General features: G+C 41.8%; 1 protein-coding gene across 7 annotated transcripts in view; it reads left to right on the forward strand.

Annotated features, from left to right (window-relative positions):
* Positions 1 to 18,298, forward strand: part of CDC42BPB (CDC42 binding protein kinase beta) — a 94,997-nt gene extending 76,699 nt beyond the window's left edge. For 3 of the 7 annotated variants that reach the window (XM_053944574.1, XM_053944576.1, XM_053944577.1), the window contains 10 exons: positions 2,447 to 2,663; positions 3,053 to 3,115; positions 5,384 to 5,980; positions 8,942 to 9,039; positions 9,151 to 9,235; positions 9,385 to 9,502; positions 9,595 to 9,712; positions 10,808 to 10,916; positions 11,008 to 11,078; positions 13,108 to 14,848. In XM_053944574.1, the coding sequence (XP_053800549.1) occupies positions 2,447 to 2,663; positions 3,053 to 3,115; positions 5,384 to 5,980; positions 8,942 to 9,039; positions 9,151 to 9,235; positions 9,385 to 9,502; positions 9,595 to 9,712; positions 10,808 to 10,916; positions 11,008 to 11,078; positions 13,108 to 13,239 (1,608 nt within the window). In that variant the 3' untranslated portion in view covers positions 13,240 to 14,848. Of the gene's footprint in view, positions 1 to 2,446; positions 2,664 to 3,052; positions 3,116 to 5,383; positions 5,981 to 8,941; positions 9,040 to 9,150; positions 9,236 to 9,381; positions 9,503 to 9,594; positions 9,713 to 10,639; positions 10,679 to 10,807; positions 10,917 to 11,007; positions 11,079 to 13,107; positions 14,849 to 17,570 lie in introns of those variants that run through there. The other 4 variants (XM_053944573.1, XM_053944575.1, XM_053944578.1 and 1 more) reach the window with 3 other exon arrangements.
* Positions 18,299 to 19,743: the final 1,445 nt, after the last annotated feature.

Consider the following 19,743-nt stretch of genomic DNA (forward strand, 5'->3'; position numbering starts at 1 on the left):
TTACTTGGGAATTGTCTTTGCTACTTGTCTGCGTCTGTGTCTCTGCTTTTCTTCTTTCTTGTAAAAGTATTTTCTGCAGTAAATTTTCATACTTTGGTTTACTACTACCTTTACATTAAGTTTCCTCTTGTTTGTATTTTGGCTTTTGGGTTTTTTAGTTCCTATCTGCCTGCTCTCTTCTTAAATTAGCAAACATGAAATACTGTAGGAAAGGACTTCTGAGGAGAGAAAATATGCTGTGCAGAATGATGGTTCATTCATTTAAGAACAAGGCATCCATACAGTTCTGCCTGCCTGACTTGCTGCTCTAATTTCTGCCTGCAGTTTTTAACTGAAAGGGTATCTAAATAATAAAAATAATTTTTGTCAAATAGCCCTGTGTAAAATTACTTGTGTGGATATACATGACCAAATATCTCCATGGTTTGATAAGATTGTCCCCTACTAAAGAGATGTGATGAATTAACTGGAATGATGAATGAACTTGATGTGTGACTATGTCCACTTAGGTAGGGGACCAGAGAAGCTGCTGAATTGCACCTCTTTTCTCAGTTCTTTGTCCTCCTTTAAAAGCAGGAATTTCTAAAACTGGAAACCACTGAATCTGATCAATTTCATTTGCAGTTCTAGATCTGCATCTTGCTGATACAGTCATATAGAGTAGCATGTACAGAACAGTTTAAACTGTTAATTCATATAATCTGTGTAAAAATGTGGTCCTTCTTTTGTATGTCATTGCACATAACACATGGTGATATAGGTAGTCTACGAAAGACAGATTTTCATTTCTTCTGGATATTCTACCAGCAGAAAACAATAGCAGAATGCTGCCAAACACTAAAATGTTCCCACCTCTGCCCCCCCCCCCATGAATTCAAGAAGAGAAGAATTTGTCTCAGATTCAAACATTTCTCCTTGGTAACCAGTTTTTAAAGCTGGATGTTAGGTCATGCTGACATTCAGACACTGCAGTCTTAAGTTCTGCCATCGATACACATTTCTAATAATAGTGTAACAGCTGGCTGTAGTGGAGTGCTCCCACAGCTTAGCAGTCCAAGTTAAGAAGCCTTGAGTTTCGTAGCAAATAATGGATTTTTGTATGATGAATAATGCAATGTATATTATGACCAACTGCTCACTTTTTTTTTCTTGCATTTTACTATATGTAAGTTGCCAGCTTCAATAGATTGAGGAGTAATTCATACTTCAAAGGGAAAACCATTGCTGGAATCTGGTTTTGTTTTGTTTTCTAAACATTATCCATTATGCCTCTATCTGTCTTTAAAATATTAATGCTTAGTTACAGTTTAGACAAGAGCAAACCTTTATGCAGGGTAGTAAGAGCTATGAGCAGTTGCAACAACTCAGTTCTTTCCTTACCTCCCTTCACCTCCACCTTCATCTTGCTTCTGAACTTCTGACTTCGACATCCTGTTGTCCCAAGCTTACTTTCAGATATATTTTATCTTCAAGATGACTGTTTCATTCACTCTTCCAGGAAGTGTGTGTGCGTGTGCTGCATTATCACAACATCCATCCTTACAATGATTTTCTTATAACGGCATGTAGGCTAAAGTCTGATATTCCATGTACAGCCTTCAGATTTGCACTTTTACACCTTTCGTTGCTTTTTTCTTTTTAACTGTTGTTACTTGAGTCTGTGGTGTGGGCTGATCCTGGCTGTTGGCCTGTTTGTCTGTGGCTGAAAGTATAGTTCTCATGATACCATAAACCCTTTAGTGTCTTCATGCAGTACAAAAACCCAAAATATTAAGAATTACTGTATACATTCTTCAGGCAACAGAAGTTCCTGGATAGTTTTTCTACTTAGAACGCATTCTGCTTTGAGATCTATGGGATGATTTAACTGAAAATTAAGTGAAGCCATAGTGATTTTCTTTTAACACAGGGGCATGAGAGAATGCAGTACTTCAGTCTCAAATATTGCTTTCCTCCAGACCTTTGAATGCAGATATGATGTGCTCTTCCCCTGGACAAATATTTGGAAAATTAGATAACAAAATTAAAATCTAAAACTGATGATAGCAATGCCTTTGGGTTTAAATCTGGCTCACAAAGCATGTGTGTCACTCTCAGTAAGTTATGGTTGGTTGGGAGGCAGGGATCAGGACAAACAATGGTTCAGAGCAGGAAGGCACCTTTTACTGCCATGCATCGATTATTGTAGCATTCCCTGCCCATATTTTAGGATTCAGAATATTTAAGCAAGGCTGAGTACTTCTAGACAAAGCCACTGTGGCTTGTGCAGTGGTTGTTTTTTGGTCGATTTTTTTGAAGCACTGTGGCTGTATTAGCTGTATTGTGTATGCCCCTTGGGTACCTCATTACATTGTCATGAGAAGGTGTAGTTTATTTTCACAGTTCTGTGTGATAAAAACAGCTTTTATTACTCTAACTAATTTCACTGTCTCTCTCTGTTTAAAAGGTGACAGCTTCTCTCTTAGGTTTGCCTTCAAAGTCTTGTTCTCTACTGATCCTGACGGAAAATGAGAATGAAAAGAGAAAGTGGGTTGGAATCCTAGAAGGGTTGCAGTCTATCCTGCTGAAAAACAGGCTGAGGAACCAGGTTGTGCATATTCCACAAGAAGCCTATGACAGTACACTGCCTCTTATTAAAGCAAGTTTAGCTGCTGCTATTGTAGGTATGTTTGTTTTAACTTTTATCAGTGTATGAAGGTTGGAACTTTTAGATGGGCTTTTATAATGAGAGCACTGACATCTTGAAATAAATTCCTCAGCTGAATTCCTTCATAGGAATTTAATAATGGGCGAAAAATGCTAATCTTGCATTGATATTCAGGTTTCTTCATCCACTTGGAGAAAATAATACTGTTGAGTTGTTCAGCAGGTTGTTTTAGCAATATGGTACTTAGCATGCTTTTGACAGACTGTGTGAACTCAAGCAAAATTGATTTGCTGGTGAAAATCTGTTAGTGCAGAAATTTTTTCAGCTGTCCAAAACAAACAGCCTGTTTTAAAGATAAGACCAAGCATAGCTGAATTAATGGCCTTTTTTTCCCTCTTGGTTTAGATCGAGATAGAATAGCAATTGGTTCAGAAGAAGGACTGTATGTGATAGAGGTGACCCGTGATGGTAAGTTAGGCCATAATGCATGCAGTAATTACATACAAAATAATGAGCTCCATAACTTTTAGTGCTGCTGTAATATAGGTTGCCCAACAGCCTTTCATGTATAGTAAGTATTAAGCACTCAGTTAAGTGATGAGAAGGAAAAGTAAATGTGAGATACAAGCACTAATTTGGTCATTATCATTGCATTCAGGTGACTGGCTGAAATTAAAGGGATGAGTTACTGGGCATATTCTGACACATTCTCACCGTAGCTGTGTTCCCACAGCAGGTATCAAAATGCCTCAGCACAGAGGCACAGAGCATGCACAGCACACACAAAGTCTGTAGACTTCCATTTAAAGCCTTCATGTCTTGTCTATTTCTTCCAGAAATTTGTCAACCACTCACATTCTCTTGAAGACCAATGGTGTCCAAAGCAAATGCATCTTGGGGTGCTAGTCTTGTCAGTGATCTTCTCAATTCCTTTTTCTGTGTAATTTAGTATGTGGCTATTTGAAAGTTGGGTTTTACTCATGCTGAAGCTTGCATTTCAATGTAAAATAAAGCAGTGAATACAGGTTTTTAAAAACTTACTTGACTTCCAGAATTAAATTATATCAGGGATGTGGTTCTGGGTCAAAAGAAAATTCTTGTTTAGAATAAGACATTGCCCAATTCCAGTAGAAACTGCTTTATACATGGAGACAGCAGATATTTGGAATTCTTCTTAGGAGTAATGAATTTCCTTTGAGTAAACGTCCAGTGGTCACCATTCTTTAAGTAGTTAGATATAAACATAACTTGAGATGCAAATAATTCCAGGAATTCCAGTACAGATTCTTGCATAAAAAAAAGGTGTAAATTTAATTTGAAAGGTCATTTCCTAAAGGAACTGCATCACCATGTTATATGTAAATGTGAAAATTAAATTAATTATCAGTTTTGGTTTTAAGTTAAGAGATGTTTAGCAGGAGTTTTCTATGGCCAGTTCTGTGTGTTAATAGCGTTTTTATAAATCGTAATCTGTTTTTCATTTTTCATATTCTGTTTTTCATATTTTACTTGTAATTTTTAGTGTTAATTAACTGCCAACTGTTTATAGCAAAGGTCTTTAGTTAGAATATTGCTTAATTCTTGACAAATAAGCTGGAGTTGGAGCTAGGAAGGAAACCATTTCTCTGTAGCAAAGCCCGTTATTTCACAGAGCATTTCTTCAGACATTTCATCTGTTTATTCAGGTGAGGGTATACCACAACAGCACTTTGTGATTTAAACAGCTAAAGTCTTATTGCCAAGTTTAAAGAATTTCATAACTTTGATTACATTACTCAACTATTACTGAAAAAATGCAAAGAATTTCCAGTGAAGAGTTCTCTTTTTTTTTAACTACAATTCAGAAATATTTTTCATATATTCAGCTAGCAGAAAAATGAAACTTGCTATTTAATTTTATTGACTTATGCTATTAAGTTTCCTAGTTTAGAACTGCTCTTCTTTTGTACCATATTAAATACTCACTGCATTCTTGAAAGTTCTTCTATAGCCAAGATCCCCAAAGAGCACACATTGTACCCAACCCCACTAGCTGCCTCTAACCCTGCTTTAAAAGAATGCATCAAACAGCAAAACTCCCCATGGGAAGCCTGACTAGTCCTTGTTCTGAAAGGGTTTTCCTGGTGCCTGTCCTGAGCCTCTCTTCCTGCAGCCTAAGCCCATTCCTACTTATCCTTTCCCCATCACAAAGAGCTTTTTTTTGCCTTTCCATATATGTGCTTTACACCCCCTTACTGTACTGCTTTGTACCTGGCTGAGAGATCTGCCAACAGTACAGCATTTTGTCTCCTCACTTTTCAGGATTAAATACTTTATATTTCTTGTCTTTGTATTCTGCTAATTTGGTCTTCCTCCAAAATTTACTGAAGATGCTGATGTTTTCCTGGAGGTGGGACCCACTTCTAAAGATGCAGCATCTTTCACTGTACAGATGGTACCAATACAATTATATAAAGAAATTTCTTCATTTATCCTACATGTTAAGCAGCATTTTCCCACAAAGTATTGTTGAGATTTTTTTTTTTTATGAATAGAGAGGGTGACAGGAATGCTTTGTTTCATTGTTTGCTCTGAGAATTAATAACAGAGAATCAAACATGTGTAATAAGTGCTCTTCCTCACCTGGTACATGTCTGTGTTTAGATTAATTTTCAGGCATCACTACGTAGCACTGCAGTGTTTCCGGGCCTGGTAATTTTCCTGTTTAACTTATGGCAGCTCTTGTTTCCTTTGCAGTGATAGTCCGAGCTGCTGACTGCAAGAAGGTGTACCAGATAGAGCTTGCTCCCAAAGAAAAAATCATCATCCTCATCTGTGGTCGGAACCATCATGTCCACCTTTACCCCTGGGCCTCTCTGGATGGGTCAGAAGGAAACTTTGACATTAAGCTTGCAGAAACTAAAGGCTGCCAATTGATTACAACTGGAACGCTAAAGAAGAGTTCTTCTACTTGTTTGTTTGTGGCTGTCAAACGACAGGTTTTTTGCTATGAAATTCACAGAACTAAACCTTTCCACAAAAAATTCAGTGAAATTCAGGCTCCAGGAATTGTACAGTGGATGACAGTGTTCAAGGACAAGCTCTGTGTTGGCTACCAGTCTGGGTTCTCTCTGTTGACCATCCAGGGAGATGGACAATCTATAAACCTGGTAAATCCTAATGACCCCTCGCTTATCTTCCTCTCACAGCAGTCTTTTGATGCCCTTTGTGCTGTGGAGCTCAGTAATGAGGAATACCTGCTTTGCTTCAGCCATATGGGAGTTTACGTCGATTCGCAAGGTCGAAGGTCACGCATGCAGGAACTAATGTGGCCTGCAACTCCTGTTGCCTGTAGTATGTATATGTTTTTCTGTTGCCATATCCCTGTTGCTGCTTTACTTGTCAAAAAATACTCAGCATTGTATTCAGTTTTGCTTCAGTTTGTCTTTGAATATCGAGTTTCAGTTTTGATGAGTTAACAGACACATGGTTCTTCCTGGTGGTAGTTTTGGACTTGGAGATCCTGGATGCTGCAAGAAATGCTCTGTCTTACTACAGAACACAGAAGAATAAATAGTGGGATGCAAAATAATTTTTACAGAGAGTAGTCCTGGATGCAGGACAGTGCAAGACTACCTGTCCATGAAATTCTGTAGAGATTTTTGTTCACCTAGAGAGCATGAATGTCCAGTTGCCTGTAGGGTGTCTTCTGTGTACTGTACTCAAAGAACAGTAGAAAGTTGAAGAAGAAATGTAACTGCAAGTCTAAAGGTTCATAAAGATAAGAGATAAAAATTTTCTCCTTTTGGTTTTAATTTTAGGGGGACAATATGCAAAATAGTATACATAGAGGGTAATATTTGAACCACTCTGCTTGTTTCAAGAGCATTGGTTATCATAATTAGTAGAACAGAGGCACATGCAGAGCATTTTTCAATATTCAGTAGTCAAAGGCAGTTGATGATAAATCTGGTATTTCTGTTTGAAGCTCAAATAGCAATTAAGAATTTTGAATGATTGAAGGAAATAAATAGTTTTTTGTTTAAGTAGTACAGCAAGGAGTTGGTTTGATCAGGCCAGGCCCTAATAGGAATGTGTTTAATTGTATTTGATTTGAACCGAAATTGTTTGCTTACTTTACTCTGACCTAGTTCTGTACAGAAGTCTGAAGCAAAGTCCCAAGGAAACAATGTAGTGGCAAATTTACTTTAAAACACTATTAGCTAAAACTAATGTATCCTTTTCCTTAATCAGCTTTACAGTTTTTTGCATTTCAGCAAACTAGACTTGCTAGTTAATGGTTTTGTCTGTTATTATTAGAAGTGTTCTTACTGTAAACTATTTTATAACATTCTTGTATGTGCAGTCCTGAGTGGTGCTGGCCTCAGGCTGTTTTTTTGGAAAGAGCAACATTTTCTGCTGCCAAAGGAAACTGAATTATTTCCCTTTTCATTAGACTTGTCCTCCCTTCTCAGTCCTAGTGTCTGTCACTAGTGATGGTGGGTTTAACTATCCCATCAGGAGGTTGTAAAGTTACAGAATGGTTTGGTTGGAAGGGATCTTAAAGATCACCTAGTTCCAACTCCCCTGCCATGGGCAGGGACACCTTCTACTAAACCAATTTCCTCAAAGCTCCGTCCAACCTGACCTTGAGTACTAGCCTGGATGGGGCAGCTTCTTCCACATCTTCCATGAGCAACTTGTACCAGTACCTCACCACCCTCACAATAAAGAATTTCTTCCTAATATCTAGTCTAAACCCACTCTCAGTTTAAAGTCATTTCTCCTTGTTGTATCACTCCATGCCCTTGTAAAAAGTCCCACTCCAGCTCCCTTGTAGCCTCTTCAGGTACTGGGAGGTGCTGTAAGGTCTCCCCAGAGTCTTCTCTTCTGCAGGCTGAGAACAGCCCCAACCCTCTCAGCCAGTCTTCATAGGAGAGACCAACAAAGTGGAAGTGATTCTGCTGTGGTAAAACACCATGTTGTAGAGAGGTTTTGGGCTAAAACAGAGAATTTGTGTGTGGGGCATTCAGTACCCTTGCCCCGAGAGAGGGCAGGGTGAGCACTAGCCCAGCTGTTACCCTACGCCAGGGATGCCCCTACAGCAGCCCGGTGCTGGTGTCCTGTGCTGAGCCAGCGTGGGTGGGTGTCCTAGGGCTGCTTGGCTCCCGCACAGCCCGGTGCAAAGCCTTGCAGCCAGCTGGTCTGGAGGCGGGAGCATGGGCAAGCCCAGTGCAGGCACTGACACCGCTCTCTGGGAACCACTTGAGATCTGGTCAAGCTCATCAGCTCTGACTGGCAAGTGCCAGCCTTGGCTACAGATGATGTTTCTGCCTGATGCTCGGTTCTCCCTCTTGATTTGAACATCCAAGCCAACTAAGACCGCATGTGATAGATGCTTGACCATAAATCACTTTTGGTTTACATTTTTATGATAGCTGTCCAAGGCATTCTTTTAATGAATTTTAAAAATAGCACCACAACTATACTTCAGTTCTTCTAAGAAAATTCTGGATTGTGTTTAGTGTCCTGTTGGGTTATTTTCATTTTGTGTATTGAAGCATCTTCTCCATATTAAGTCCCTTAAGTTTCTAGTAACTGCTTTTTATATCAGGAGACAGTCTTTACATGAGCAGAAGCATGTTGATACAAAGCTCTAGAGATCTCTGCTTTTTGTTTGACCTAAAATAAACTTGTCTGCTGATGCCTTTTATGCTTAAAAAAAAAAAAAAAAAAAAAAAAAAGTTAAAAAGAGAAGATGAGTTACGGCTTTAAGCATTGTGACATTTTTCTGTCGACTTGATGAAAGTAACCCATACATGAATATCTAAAGCTAGAAAATTGTAAGCAAAAGAGGAAGGAAATTGAGAGCAGATCTGCATCATGAGTTCATGACCCAGCTCACAGATGGTGGCTTTCTCATCTCCTCTGCACTCAGCAGATGTGTAGTTAGTTTGCTTCTTCTGAAGTGAAGTAATCCATAGCAAAGCTAGCTGCTCAGTTTCTACCACCTAGCAAATTTGTATGCATCTGAAAACTTCAGATGCCATTTTGCAATTTCATGAAATGGCAATGTGAAGTTTTAAAAATACTGAAAGAGCCAAATTTAAATATTTCCACAGTGCTGGTAGTTGTCATTAGCAAATCTATTCTCACAAAAAAATCTGTTTGAAACCGGGGCTTTGAAAAGTATGTTTTAAAATGTATCTTGCACATAGTAGAAAACTTGTAACTGTTGAAATCTGCTCAAATGTTTGTCAGTTCTGCACTACTGAAATGACATTAGGGTTTTCTGTTTGTTTTCCATCGATGCAGGTTGCAATTCTTCATATGTAACAGTGTATAGCGAGTATGGTGTTGATGTGTTTGACGTTAACACTATGGAATGGGTCCAGACTATTGGCCTGCGAAGGGTAAGTAATTTTCTTTGAATATTGAACTTAATAGGGTTACTTTCAAATGAGGTGTTTCTTCAGAGTGTATGCTAGACTTGAGGTAATTCTCTATCTCCTTCCTCAAAACAGATCAGACCATTAAACATGGATGGCACACTGAACCTCCTTAACTGTGAGCCACCAAGGTTAATATATTTCAAGAACAAGTTTTCAGGTGAGTCCTGAACAAGGGTAGAAACGTGGAACTCATTCTAACTGGTTAATTTTCACCATGTTACCTTTGCACTAGATTAAATTTCTGTTGAATGTGTCTGGGTCAGCCTGGACCTCTGTGTCTGAAATTAGTTTGTGCTGTTACAGCAGGAGCTGGCCTCAGTGTACCAGAAACCTCTGACAATAGCAAGAAGCAAATGCTTCGAACCAGGAGCAAAAGAAGATTCGTATTTAAGGTTCCCGAGGAAGAGCGGTTACAGCAAAGGCGGTAAGAATTTATTTGTAAAACATTAACTGAATATACATGATGACATGCAGAGACTGGGAATGCTAATAGTAAAAATCACTCTTGTTTTTTAGGGAAATGCTTAGAGACCCTGAGCTAAGGTCAAAGATGATTTCTAACCCAACAAATTTCAACCACGTGGCTCACATGGGACCAGGAGATGGAATGCAGGTCCTCATGGACCTCCCACTGGTAAAATACATTTATAAGGGAGGGATACATATGTACATTTGTTCTTGCTCACAAAAGCTGTGAAGAGCTGGATGGGCTCAAGTATTATCCCTGTACTGAATTCTTCTTTAAATCCTTTTGAGAAAGGTGAACCTTCCTGCTGTGCAATGCTTCTAAATCCTGTGCAAGGAAATACTGTTAGCTGACTTATGAATGAGACACTGAAAGACAGATACCACTGCCAGGAGCTTGTTAATAGTTTTGTATATAATCAGTGTCTCCTCCTTCCTTTTTCTTGTTTGTCTTAAAACAACAGAATGAATTTCCTTTCCCCTCATCCTCTCAACATTCTGCTCTTGGTATCACCCCCAACAGGCTTTGAGCACGTCTATCACATGAGCTCTATCTCTGCTGAAATCTCTCTCCAGAGTGACCATTCCTCACTGCAAGGCTCCCTTCTGCTTTCTTCCTCTTCCTGTCCCTCCTCTGCTTCCCTAGCAAGGGTAGGAGTAGCTACAAACTGTTAGGAACTGGAATATGGTATGCTTGTGGCACTTCACCAATTTAGAGCAATAACAAGGGGGGAAAAAAACTAATTCTGTGGAGGTAACTAAAATGCATGTGACTTGCAGTGCTTTATAGCATTAATTTTATTTTGTATTTAACTAATATAGCATTTTATGAGCTATTTTAGTGTTAAATCTACAAGAGGAAGACGTAAAGGTACACTTTTATGTTCTGTATGTACCCTCCGTGCTAGAGCTGTTAGTCAGGCTTTCTCTTGTCTTTCTCAGATAGCCCAGATATGGGTCAGGCATTTGTCATTTCAGCAGGAGGAGGAAGGAAAGTGGAGCTGTTAGTACAGTCCCTGCCCCTTCATACAGGGTTTACTGGCTGACAGGCTCCAGTGGCTGCTATGGGGCTTAGTTCTTTCTCTGTCTTTCTCAGGGTTTGTGTCTGTTACTGAAAATATGTGGATGTGGTCAAGTAAGTTCAGTTTTTCTACCAACACTGGGTTGTAATAGCTTCAAAAGCACAGTAAAGTTTTCATGAGTAACAACTTCTTCTTGGATAGCTTTTGTTGCTGGCTAACAAGGTGTTTCATTTACACTGTAGAGTGTCCTACCTCCTGCCCAGGATGAAAAATCCTGTCCATCTTCAGCTAACCTGTCACGGCAGCAGCAGCAGCAGAGAAACAAAACCTACATCTCATGGCCCTCATCAGGTAAGGCTGGGAGCAAGCTGCTCGCTTCTGAGCTGTAATCTGTGATGTCAACAGGAGCTGTAAAGTGCCTTTTGTCCTTTTCTCTCTCCAGGTGGCAGCGATGTGGGAGCAGCCATGCCTTCCCGGAGTATGTCTGACCCTGACCAGGAGTTTGACAAAGAGGTAAAACAGCTTCTGTACATGGAGACCAACGATATCCTGTTGACGTAGATTGTTCTCTTTTTCCAGTAAATTACATTCCCAAGGAAATACTTCACAGAGATGTTTATGGAGATGTTTTCTTTCCATAAGTGTTTTTCCCAGCCTGTAATACATGTTTGCAAGTTAGATATGCTAGCACAAAAGCAAAGCTGTGAAAAGATCTTCTTATGGTGATATTTTAAGAAGTGTAATGTCTTCGATTAAGCTTTATAGGCAACGGAAATTTGACTAATTGCTGAAATGTCCTCAAAGTTCCTAAAAATGTTCTCTGGGATATTAGCATAGAATAGCAAAGTAATATGACTAGTTAAGTAATTTTCTGTGCTGCCTTAAGGAAGACTTTTTGTCATGTAACTTGAGAAAGAATCAAATTTATAATACATAAAACTGCTTTTAGCAAGAATAAGAGTAAGTGCCAGTAGTCACCAAACTTAAAATGTCCTGGCTCTACAAAACTGATGTTCCTGAATCTAAATAGAGAAGATAGATGATTTTTGTATCTGTGATTTATCATGTGTTTTCTTCTAAGCTTTGCTAAAGCACTGTCTGTGCAAAGAAAGCATTAGGAATTATTCCTGGGAAGCAAAGTCCTGATTAAGATATTTTTAGTGCTTTTTGGTACCCAGCTGCAGGCCCATATAATGCTCTGAATTTTAAAGCATGTTTTTGTGAAGCCAGACTTTTGCTGGATGCCTTAGCACATGCCAAGTCCAGAGTTCTGATGGCACCTGTGGTCTGACTTCCTTTGTAACCTTCAGTTAGCCATTAAAAGCACATGAAAGTGGGGATCTCTAAACATGAGTATTTTTGAAACAGTCTTGGTTTTCAAAGGTGGTTATGGTGGACTATGTTAGTTATTCTGCTCACCCTTCCCAAACTCCATTATATTCCGTGCTCTAGTGGTAATTGTTGTTTGTAGGCATGACTAATGAGAGGTACACTTCAAAAGGGATTTTTTACAATGTTTTCTCTTTTTGGTAGCACTTACAATTTTTTATGACTTGTTAAATTTAAAAAAATAGTAGTTTGAAACTGGAAAGAGGGTCTAATAACACCTTTTGGCTTTATACTATTTCTCCCATGATTTTTGACTTTATGAACCAGATCCTGTTAGGATAATCTTGTTATAGATTATCTTATTTTCGTTCAAGCCATGCAAAATCTTCTGAACAGCATTCTTGAAGGATGTTACCTTTCTTTCAATCTATTTGCTAAGTATATATTTCCCTTTCTTCAAAATAACCTGCTGCAGTGGTAACAGGTTCTTTTTTTTTTTGTGCAGTATTTCATTAGCTGTGAATCTGTGCAGTGCTCAGAATTGTAACATGCCAGAATGGTGGGAAACTTGCCAGCCATCCTGTTGAAGTGAGACCAGCCTGTGAAGGCAAATATCCAACAACTAATCTCATACTGGGGAAATAACTGTGGGTAGTCTTTATTAGATATTGATGTAGGACGTACCCACTAAGTATATTCTGTTTCCAGATCTCCAGACAGATTCTTGGCTGCCTTCACTCATTTGTCAGGCACATCACAGGCTTGTTGCTGTTTTTTAAACAGTTCATGATGCTTGTTTCCTTCCTCCTCACCAAACTGAAGATGATTTGACCATAGTTTTTATATGTTTACATGGGCAGGTAAAGCTACTCCTGGGCTATAAAAATTGCAGGCTGGTAAATTCTAAACAGTGAACAAATAGATGCATTCCATCAGGAAAGCTTTGCAATGGCTAAAGGAGAGGAGCAAGAGATGTAGCAATTTCCACATATTTTACCATAATTCCAGTTGTGTCAGAAAGTCACCTTTAGGACTGCACTAGAGCCTGTTGATGGTAATGGAAGTAATTGCTCAAATGTTTAACTGTGGAATAATCTAATGCACACTGCTTCATAGATGTTGCTCACCCTTATTTTTGAGGGCCTTTGAAAGCTTTTGAGTGTAAAGAATTCACTTCAAGTAAACATAATTCTTTAATGTTTCTCATTAACAGCCTGATTCAGACTCCACCAAACACTCTACTCCATCTAACAGCTCAAATCCAAGTGGTCCCCCAAGTCCCAACTCTCCTCATAGGAATCAGCTTACACTAGATGGACTGGACCAGTCGACCTGTGATGCGTAATGCCACCGCTCTCGCCATTCCAGCTCCTGTCATCCACTACTCCATGGTGTTCAACAGCAGGGCAAAGCCGTCTCAGATGCTAGTGCCAAGACTGACACAGACTCTCTAGGGTTGTACAAGAATAATTATATATCCAGATTGTAGATACAAACTATGGAAATGAAGAAAATTCTTTACTAATAGCGGTTGAGCTTTTTATGCAGAATTGTTCACTGCTCGGTTACGGTTGATTCCTTTCTGCACAGCTGTGACACAGTTTTATTGCATAGGAGCATTTAAGGCCACCAGTAAATAGTCTTATTCTTATGGTGAAAGAGAAATAGAGAGAGTTACTGATAATGTTGCTACAGTATCAGGAATATTATTTTTCTATAGAATGATGTAATGTCTGATTAGCAGGAAATCCTTTTAGACAGAATTTGGACTTCTAAATAGGAAATGTGAGCAGGGCTAGTTACATCCTCAGATGAATACACTTTTCCCTTTTTCCTGTAACTGTTTTTTTCCTAAATCTTAAGGAGAATGGTAGGAAGCTGTAGGTAGTTTCCAACATCAGTAGAATCACCAGGAAGTCAAAGAAAAGCTGGTTATAGTTTTGTGGCCTTTTAATTCATTTAGCCATTACATATACAGCTGCATAACTGTCTTTCTATCTTTCTACCAACTTTTTAAGTCTTGTACATAGGACTACTGACAGTTATCTCTTTACCATTCCCTGCTTTTAGTCCTCATCAGTCATTAGTCAGGGCTTTTAAAATACTGCTGTGAAAAAAATCATACTCCTCGTTCCTGCCTTTCTCCTCCTGAGAAGTTGTTTCTCCTGGGTTTTTGGTGTAAGGACACACTACGCTGTTTAGCTAGCAAGCCTTCTTGTGGACACATTGCCCTCGCAGTCTGCTTGACCCAAGGGACTGTATCGCACTAAAACATCAGTCTGTTCATTGGTTACCAAAGTGGAATGTGAAGGATGTGTAACTGGGGGTGCTGCTTTTCTCATTAATTGTATCCTCACCTGCATGAAGACCCCATGATTATTAATCAAGTATTGATCATGTAGAAAAATGCACAACACACTCCTGTATATTTTGCGATGGCCCACGTGCGGTGATGTTTTGCGTGTATATTTAATCTCATGCTTCCATGTATTATACATTTAGTACTCAAAGATTTGTGACCATGTTTCATTAAAAGCTTGTAATTAATTCAGTGGCTGGCATATCCAGTTTGTCATTGTCACACTAGTGTGCCTTCTGTGCCAATTTTATGACAGTTGGATGTCACTTATTTAAAATTCAGTTTAAATGGGCTAATGATATACCAATGGCTAATGTTCTTTTCTGAAACACTGTATAGGACGTGCACTTATCTTTAGTTTAAACTGAGTGTTCTAGTCAACATTTAATCCTGTTACGTTAAGTGTTCGACAGTACTTGCTCTTTTTCTCAGATTCTTGATAAAGGGGCTCAGTTAGAGCTGGACACTACTGCTTTGGGGGTTTTCTGGTTTTTACTTTTTTAATGTAAGTCTAAGTCTTTGTAATTATTGAATTGTGAGAACATTTTTGAACAATTTACATGTCAATAAAGCAGAAGAGGGAGGTTTTAAATTTTATAGTTGTCTGTCTTGACATCTGAAAACAATCTACTGTTGACACTTGCTTCAGTCTCATGGTAAATTCACTTTGTTCACATGGACATTTGACATGAACTGAAGGTATTTTGGAGCTCCATATCCAAGCACTACAAGAAAGGTGCATATTGCTGAAGGTGAATGAGTGTTCAGGAGCCATGGAAGTCCTTTTGGTGGAATACAGCACTGAAATTTTGTGCCCTCAGTTTGTTTTAGTGTTGTCATGTTGTTGATTTACTGGCCCTATTAATTCCTTTTTAAATTATATATATGACTTGTTACTGACAGCTGAAGCATGGTAAGGAGGCTGCAGGCTCTATTCATGCATCTTAAATATCATAAAACAATAAATAATTTTCACTTGTCAAAGCAGTATTCCCAAGGAAAGGCTTAGGAACATTTCAAAGATTGGTGTGTGAATGGTGCAGCCCCTCGTATAGGGATTTTTTTTTACAGTTCTCCTCATGCACCACAAAGTCCAGTGTGGCTAGACAGTGCCAACATCTCCTCTAGGGTGTCCTAGGTAAGCATCCCTCATCCCTTGTGGAGTGCCAGGTGTTCCTGAATTGCTTCTTGGTTTGTCTCGCCCTTCACAGGAAAGGCCGAGCTGGGTGTTCTGGACCCTGCTGATCCTTGCCTGACCAAACCTACCTGGGCAGACTGGGATGAGTTGGCTTGGAAAAGTGCACCCACACTCTGCCCTGGGGATGGGGTGATAGCTGACAGGAGATTTGAGGGCTGTGTGCTGGAAGCCTTCTCACAAGTATTCATGCTAATCAGCCTTTGACTTTTAAAAAACATTTCTCCTGCTCTTGAGCTGATTTTTCTCTGCACAGTGAGGGCTTGGGATGACAACAAAGTCTTTAATTATGGGGGCATTAAATCATAGCACTCAGCAGTGCCAAGGCTTGGTTATAATTTAAGCAGGAGAATGTTTCTAGAAAAATTAATTAATTGCTCATATGAATACATTATTCGTTTTTTTTTTTTTTTCCCTGCTTAAGTCTGGCCAAGCAGAATACCTTCCCAAGTCCTCCACCACAGCCCTTTGTAGATCATCTTTTCCCATATGGATTTTGATTCTAGTTACCTAAAGAGTCCTCTTGAGCCCTCAGGAAAATCTCCGTAAATGCAGAAATTCAGGTGAAATGATTCTCTGACAATGCACTTTCTTATCCCTGGAGGCTACCAGTCTATGACTGAGAGGAATTGAGCTATGCAAGGAATGAAGGTAATTTGATGTCTGCCTGTTTCTCTCCTCATTCCATTGTCACAGAGGTATGACATCAGGTCCTGAAGCTGGAGTGGTGGGTGTACTACTCACTGGAACAGTTGGTCACTTCTAACACAGATCTTTTCCCCTAAAAGCTGAGTATTTTGGAATATGTCATGGTATCACTTGCCACCCAAGAACTAAACTCATCTGCCACCATCTCTGTCTACAGAACAGGTGTGCTGAGGATAAACAGCTTCCTAAATAGGTGCAATCTGTTGGGAGAGGGGGGTGCATAAAAGCTGGCTTTAATTTGCAGGGTAAGTGCTTAACACAGTTAAGCCACAGGGAGGGGACTTGAGTGTGGAAATGCTGGAGGTGCTGCAGGCACCCTTGTTCTGCACAGCACCAGGTTGGCATGCCTGAGAGAAAGTAGATGTGTGAAAACCTTGAGAGCTGGCACTGAGAAGCAGGAAAGTGTTTGAGGGAAGAGATGACTGTGGGAACTGAACTGCACCTTGAGGTGCAGTTAATAAGCAGTGTTAGTGAATGGAAGGTGTTGTATCATGACCAAAACCCTTGTCTTGCTGAGTTTAGCTTATTTTGAAACAAAAAGGACACATGGCATTCTTGCATGCCAGGCTACTGGAGCATCTCGTGTTCCAAGTTTGCACCATCTGCTCTGGATGAAGTGGCTCTGGCAGGCAGAAGGGAGGAGGACAATCCAAAAATCAGTGTTCAGCTGCCCAACCCTTGCCTTCCACTGCTGTGGCAGCAGCTCTGGCCGCCCTTCTGCCTGCTTGCACCCCTGTAAATGTGGCTCCCCTCTCAGCTTCCCCTTAACATTCCTCCCTGGCAGCCTTGGGGCTCCTGGCAGCTCATGGGCTCAAGAGCTGCCACCCTCGCCCAGTGCAGGGCAGCCCCTTCCTGCGGGGAGAGAGCTGCTCTCGTGTCCTGGGCTCGGTGCTGGCAGGGCAGCGTGGGGCTGGAGGGGCTCTGCTTGAGGGGAGGGGGTTCCATGGACACAGGACCACGTCAGGAAGTCAGGAGGGAAGCCAGCACAATCTCAGGGCTTGCAAGATGTCCTAAACATGTGTTTGGGGACAGGGGGTGATGACGAGACCAGGCATCAACTGCAGGCCTGGTGTGGGATGCCCAGGAAAGCCAAACGTTGGCAAGAGCAGGTCCCAGCGGTGCCTGGTGCTCAGGCCAGCGTTGCCGGCAGGGTTAGCTGAGGACAGGAGCAGAAGACAGCGGGACGTGCTCAGCCAGCGGGAGCTGCAGTGCTGTGCTCCAGCCAGAGGAGGAACATGGACTAAGGAATCAGCCCCTTCCTGTCCTTGCAGCAAATATTTTCCCTGCTCCTCAATAAGCTGCAGCACTTTTTTGTCATCTGACTGCACAGGTTCATGCAGGTTTATTGATGCTTTCTCATAGATAAAACCCTCAGATTTTTTCAGCCTCGCCTCATTTGCTGTTTCTTATGCAGTCCCTGCTCTGCAGTCCCGTGAGTACGAGCAGTGCGGAGCCCTGCATGCTGACGGACACGGCCACAGCTGCCACCCCGCAGTGCCTTGGCCAGCTCCTGCACTCCGGTGAGACCAGTCCCTGCCAAATGCCCTCCCGCCACTGCTACCTCCTGCTGAAAGAGATATAAAAAAATAAATTCATTGAGCCAAATCTCTCTTCAGGCTCAGGGATATTTTGAGGACTCTGCCACAATCTGGGTTTGCACAACTTCTCTGAGTGGCTGTATCATGCAAAGGGAAGGCACTATGCTACGAGTTGGTGTCCATTAATAGTGTGCAGGTTGCTTTTTCTTTTGACACCCTAGGAAGCAATGACTCCTGAGATCTTGCCATTAACACTAATGCATTTTGAATTAGTCTGTCACAGTGGGGGACCCCTGACACTCAGGACCAGAAGCAAAACAAAGCCATCAGGTGCCCAGACCTGTGTGCACAGCCTCCGTGATACGAACCACCCATCTGATGTGCTGCTTACCAAGGATGTCTGTGAATTAAATTCCTTGTTTAGGCAGGATCCCAGGAGATACTTATGTACCAAACGCCTTTGCTCTGCCCTGCCTGCACCATGGGCTGTCTGTGTGTGTCGGCGTGCAGCAGTCATGGATACAATCACGGATACAATCACAAATACAGCTGTTTTTCCAGCAGCTCTTGGTCCCCGGCATTGCAAACTGACTCTGGTGCTTCATTTTGTTTCTGCAGAGCTCCCCCATCCCTGCGGCGCGTTCTGTACGAGTGAGCGGACGTGGCTCCTGAAGGAAAAGTACAGCCTGTGCTCTGCTCGTGCACTGACAAAAATTGATCTCTGCATTAATTAAAGCCTCTATTGTAAGTGACCTCAAGCTGCTAATGCATTTTAAAAATGAAGCTTCACCAACAGCAAATTCATACACGTAGGGGTGACCAGGTGGAGATTCCTGCCATGGGGTGGTCTGCCTCCGTGTCAGTGATGTGTCCCAGGATGGTGTCCGACTCCACAAGCACATGCCTGCCCATGGCTCACCCTCAAATCCCTGTGACCAGGCAGGACACAAAGCTGAGGTCCTCAGCTACTTGCAGAAGAACACCATGCTGACACCATCCTGGGCAATGGTCCTGCTGCCAATGGGTTGTCTCTTCTCTCCCTCAGGCCATGGGACGCTCTTGCCTTTCCCCTTCTGCCCATGTTGTGGGGATGCAGCCATAGAGACCCCTCCCAGTGCGAGGGGTCACAATTCACACTCACAATGAGCGAGGCCCAAAAATAGCCAGGGAGGGAAGAAATTAGCCCTGAGGGTCACCCTTGAGCCCTGTCCTTGTGTGGACAGTGCTGGTGTGATGGGCTGCCTGGTAGAGTGTGCATCACTGCATTGGCCCCAGAAAGAAAATTCCTCTGTGTGTGTATTTGAAGGCTGCAATGAACTGATGTGAAAGGGAAAAAGAACACAAAAAGGCCCTCACAGGCAGAAAGTAGGGCTGTAGCAGGTGGAGGATGTGGCTGCTCTCACAGGCACCGTGGCAACACCACGGCTGCTGACCTGCACCGAGCCCTGGCCATGCGGGGCTGTCCGGCCCTGTGGGGTCAGCGGGAGGGCTTGGGCTGGGGATCTACCTTGGGCTCATGCCACAGGAGTGACTGTGTGTTGTGAGGTGAGTTTTTGGGTACTGTCCCTGGGTCACTGCTCCCCACAGTGATGAACTGCCTGTAGGACCATAGGATGGTGGGGATTGGGTATTCCCCATGTCAGCTGCTGCAGGCTGACAGCTTCCTCTGCTTTTTGACCAGTGACCATTTCACCCAGCAACAAGTGCCTGACAGAGGCAGCAGAGACTCCTGTCCAGGCAAGCTGCTTTTTGTCCCAGTACTGGTGGAGGAGCCCCGTCAGGAGAGGTGAAATCCCAAGGGTGTGTGTGCCCTGAGCACAGGACTCCTCCTGGCTCTGCCCCACTTGCAAATTCACCGCAGCACCCAGGAGCTCAGAGGGGCCTTGTTCCCTGCTTGCCTTGTGCTTTTGTCCTGCCTGTTTCCAGAGGGCACGGCTGGTCCCACCACCACATGCTGCCTGTTTCCTTTTGTCAGGGCTCTGATGCACCTAATGATGAATTCCCAGCCCTTTGAGAAGGGATTATGTCTTCCAGAGACTAGAACAAAAT

This window comes from Vidua chalybeata, chromosome 6 (assembly GCF_026979565.1).
Source record: "Vidua chalybeata isolate OUT-0048 chromosome 6, bVidCha1 merged haplotype, whole genome shotgun sequence".
NCBI lineage: Eukaryota > Metazoa > Chordata > Aves > Passeriformes > Viduidae > Vidua > Vidua chalybeata.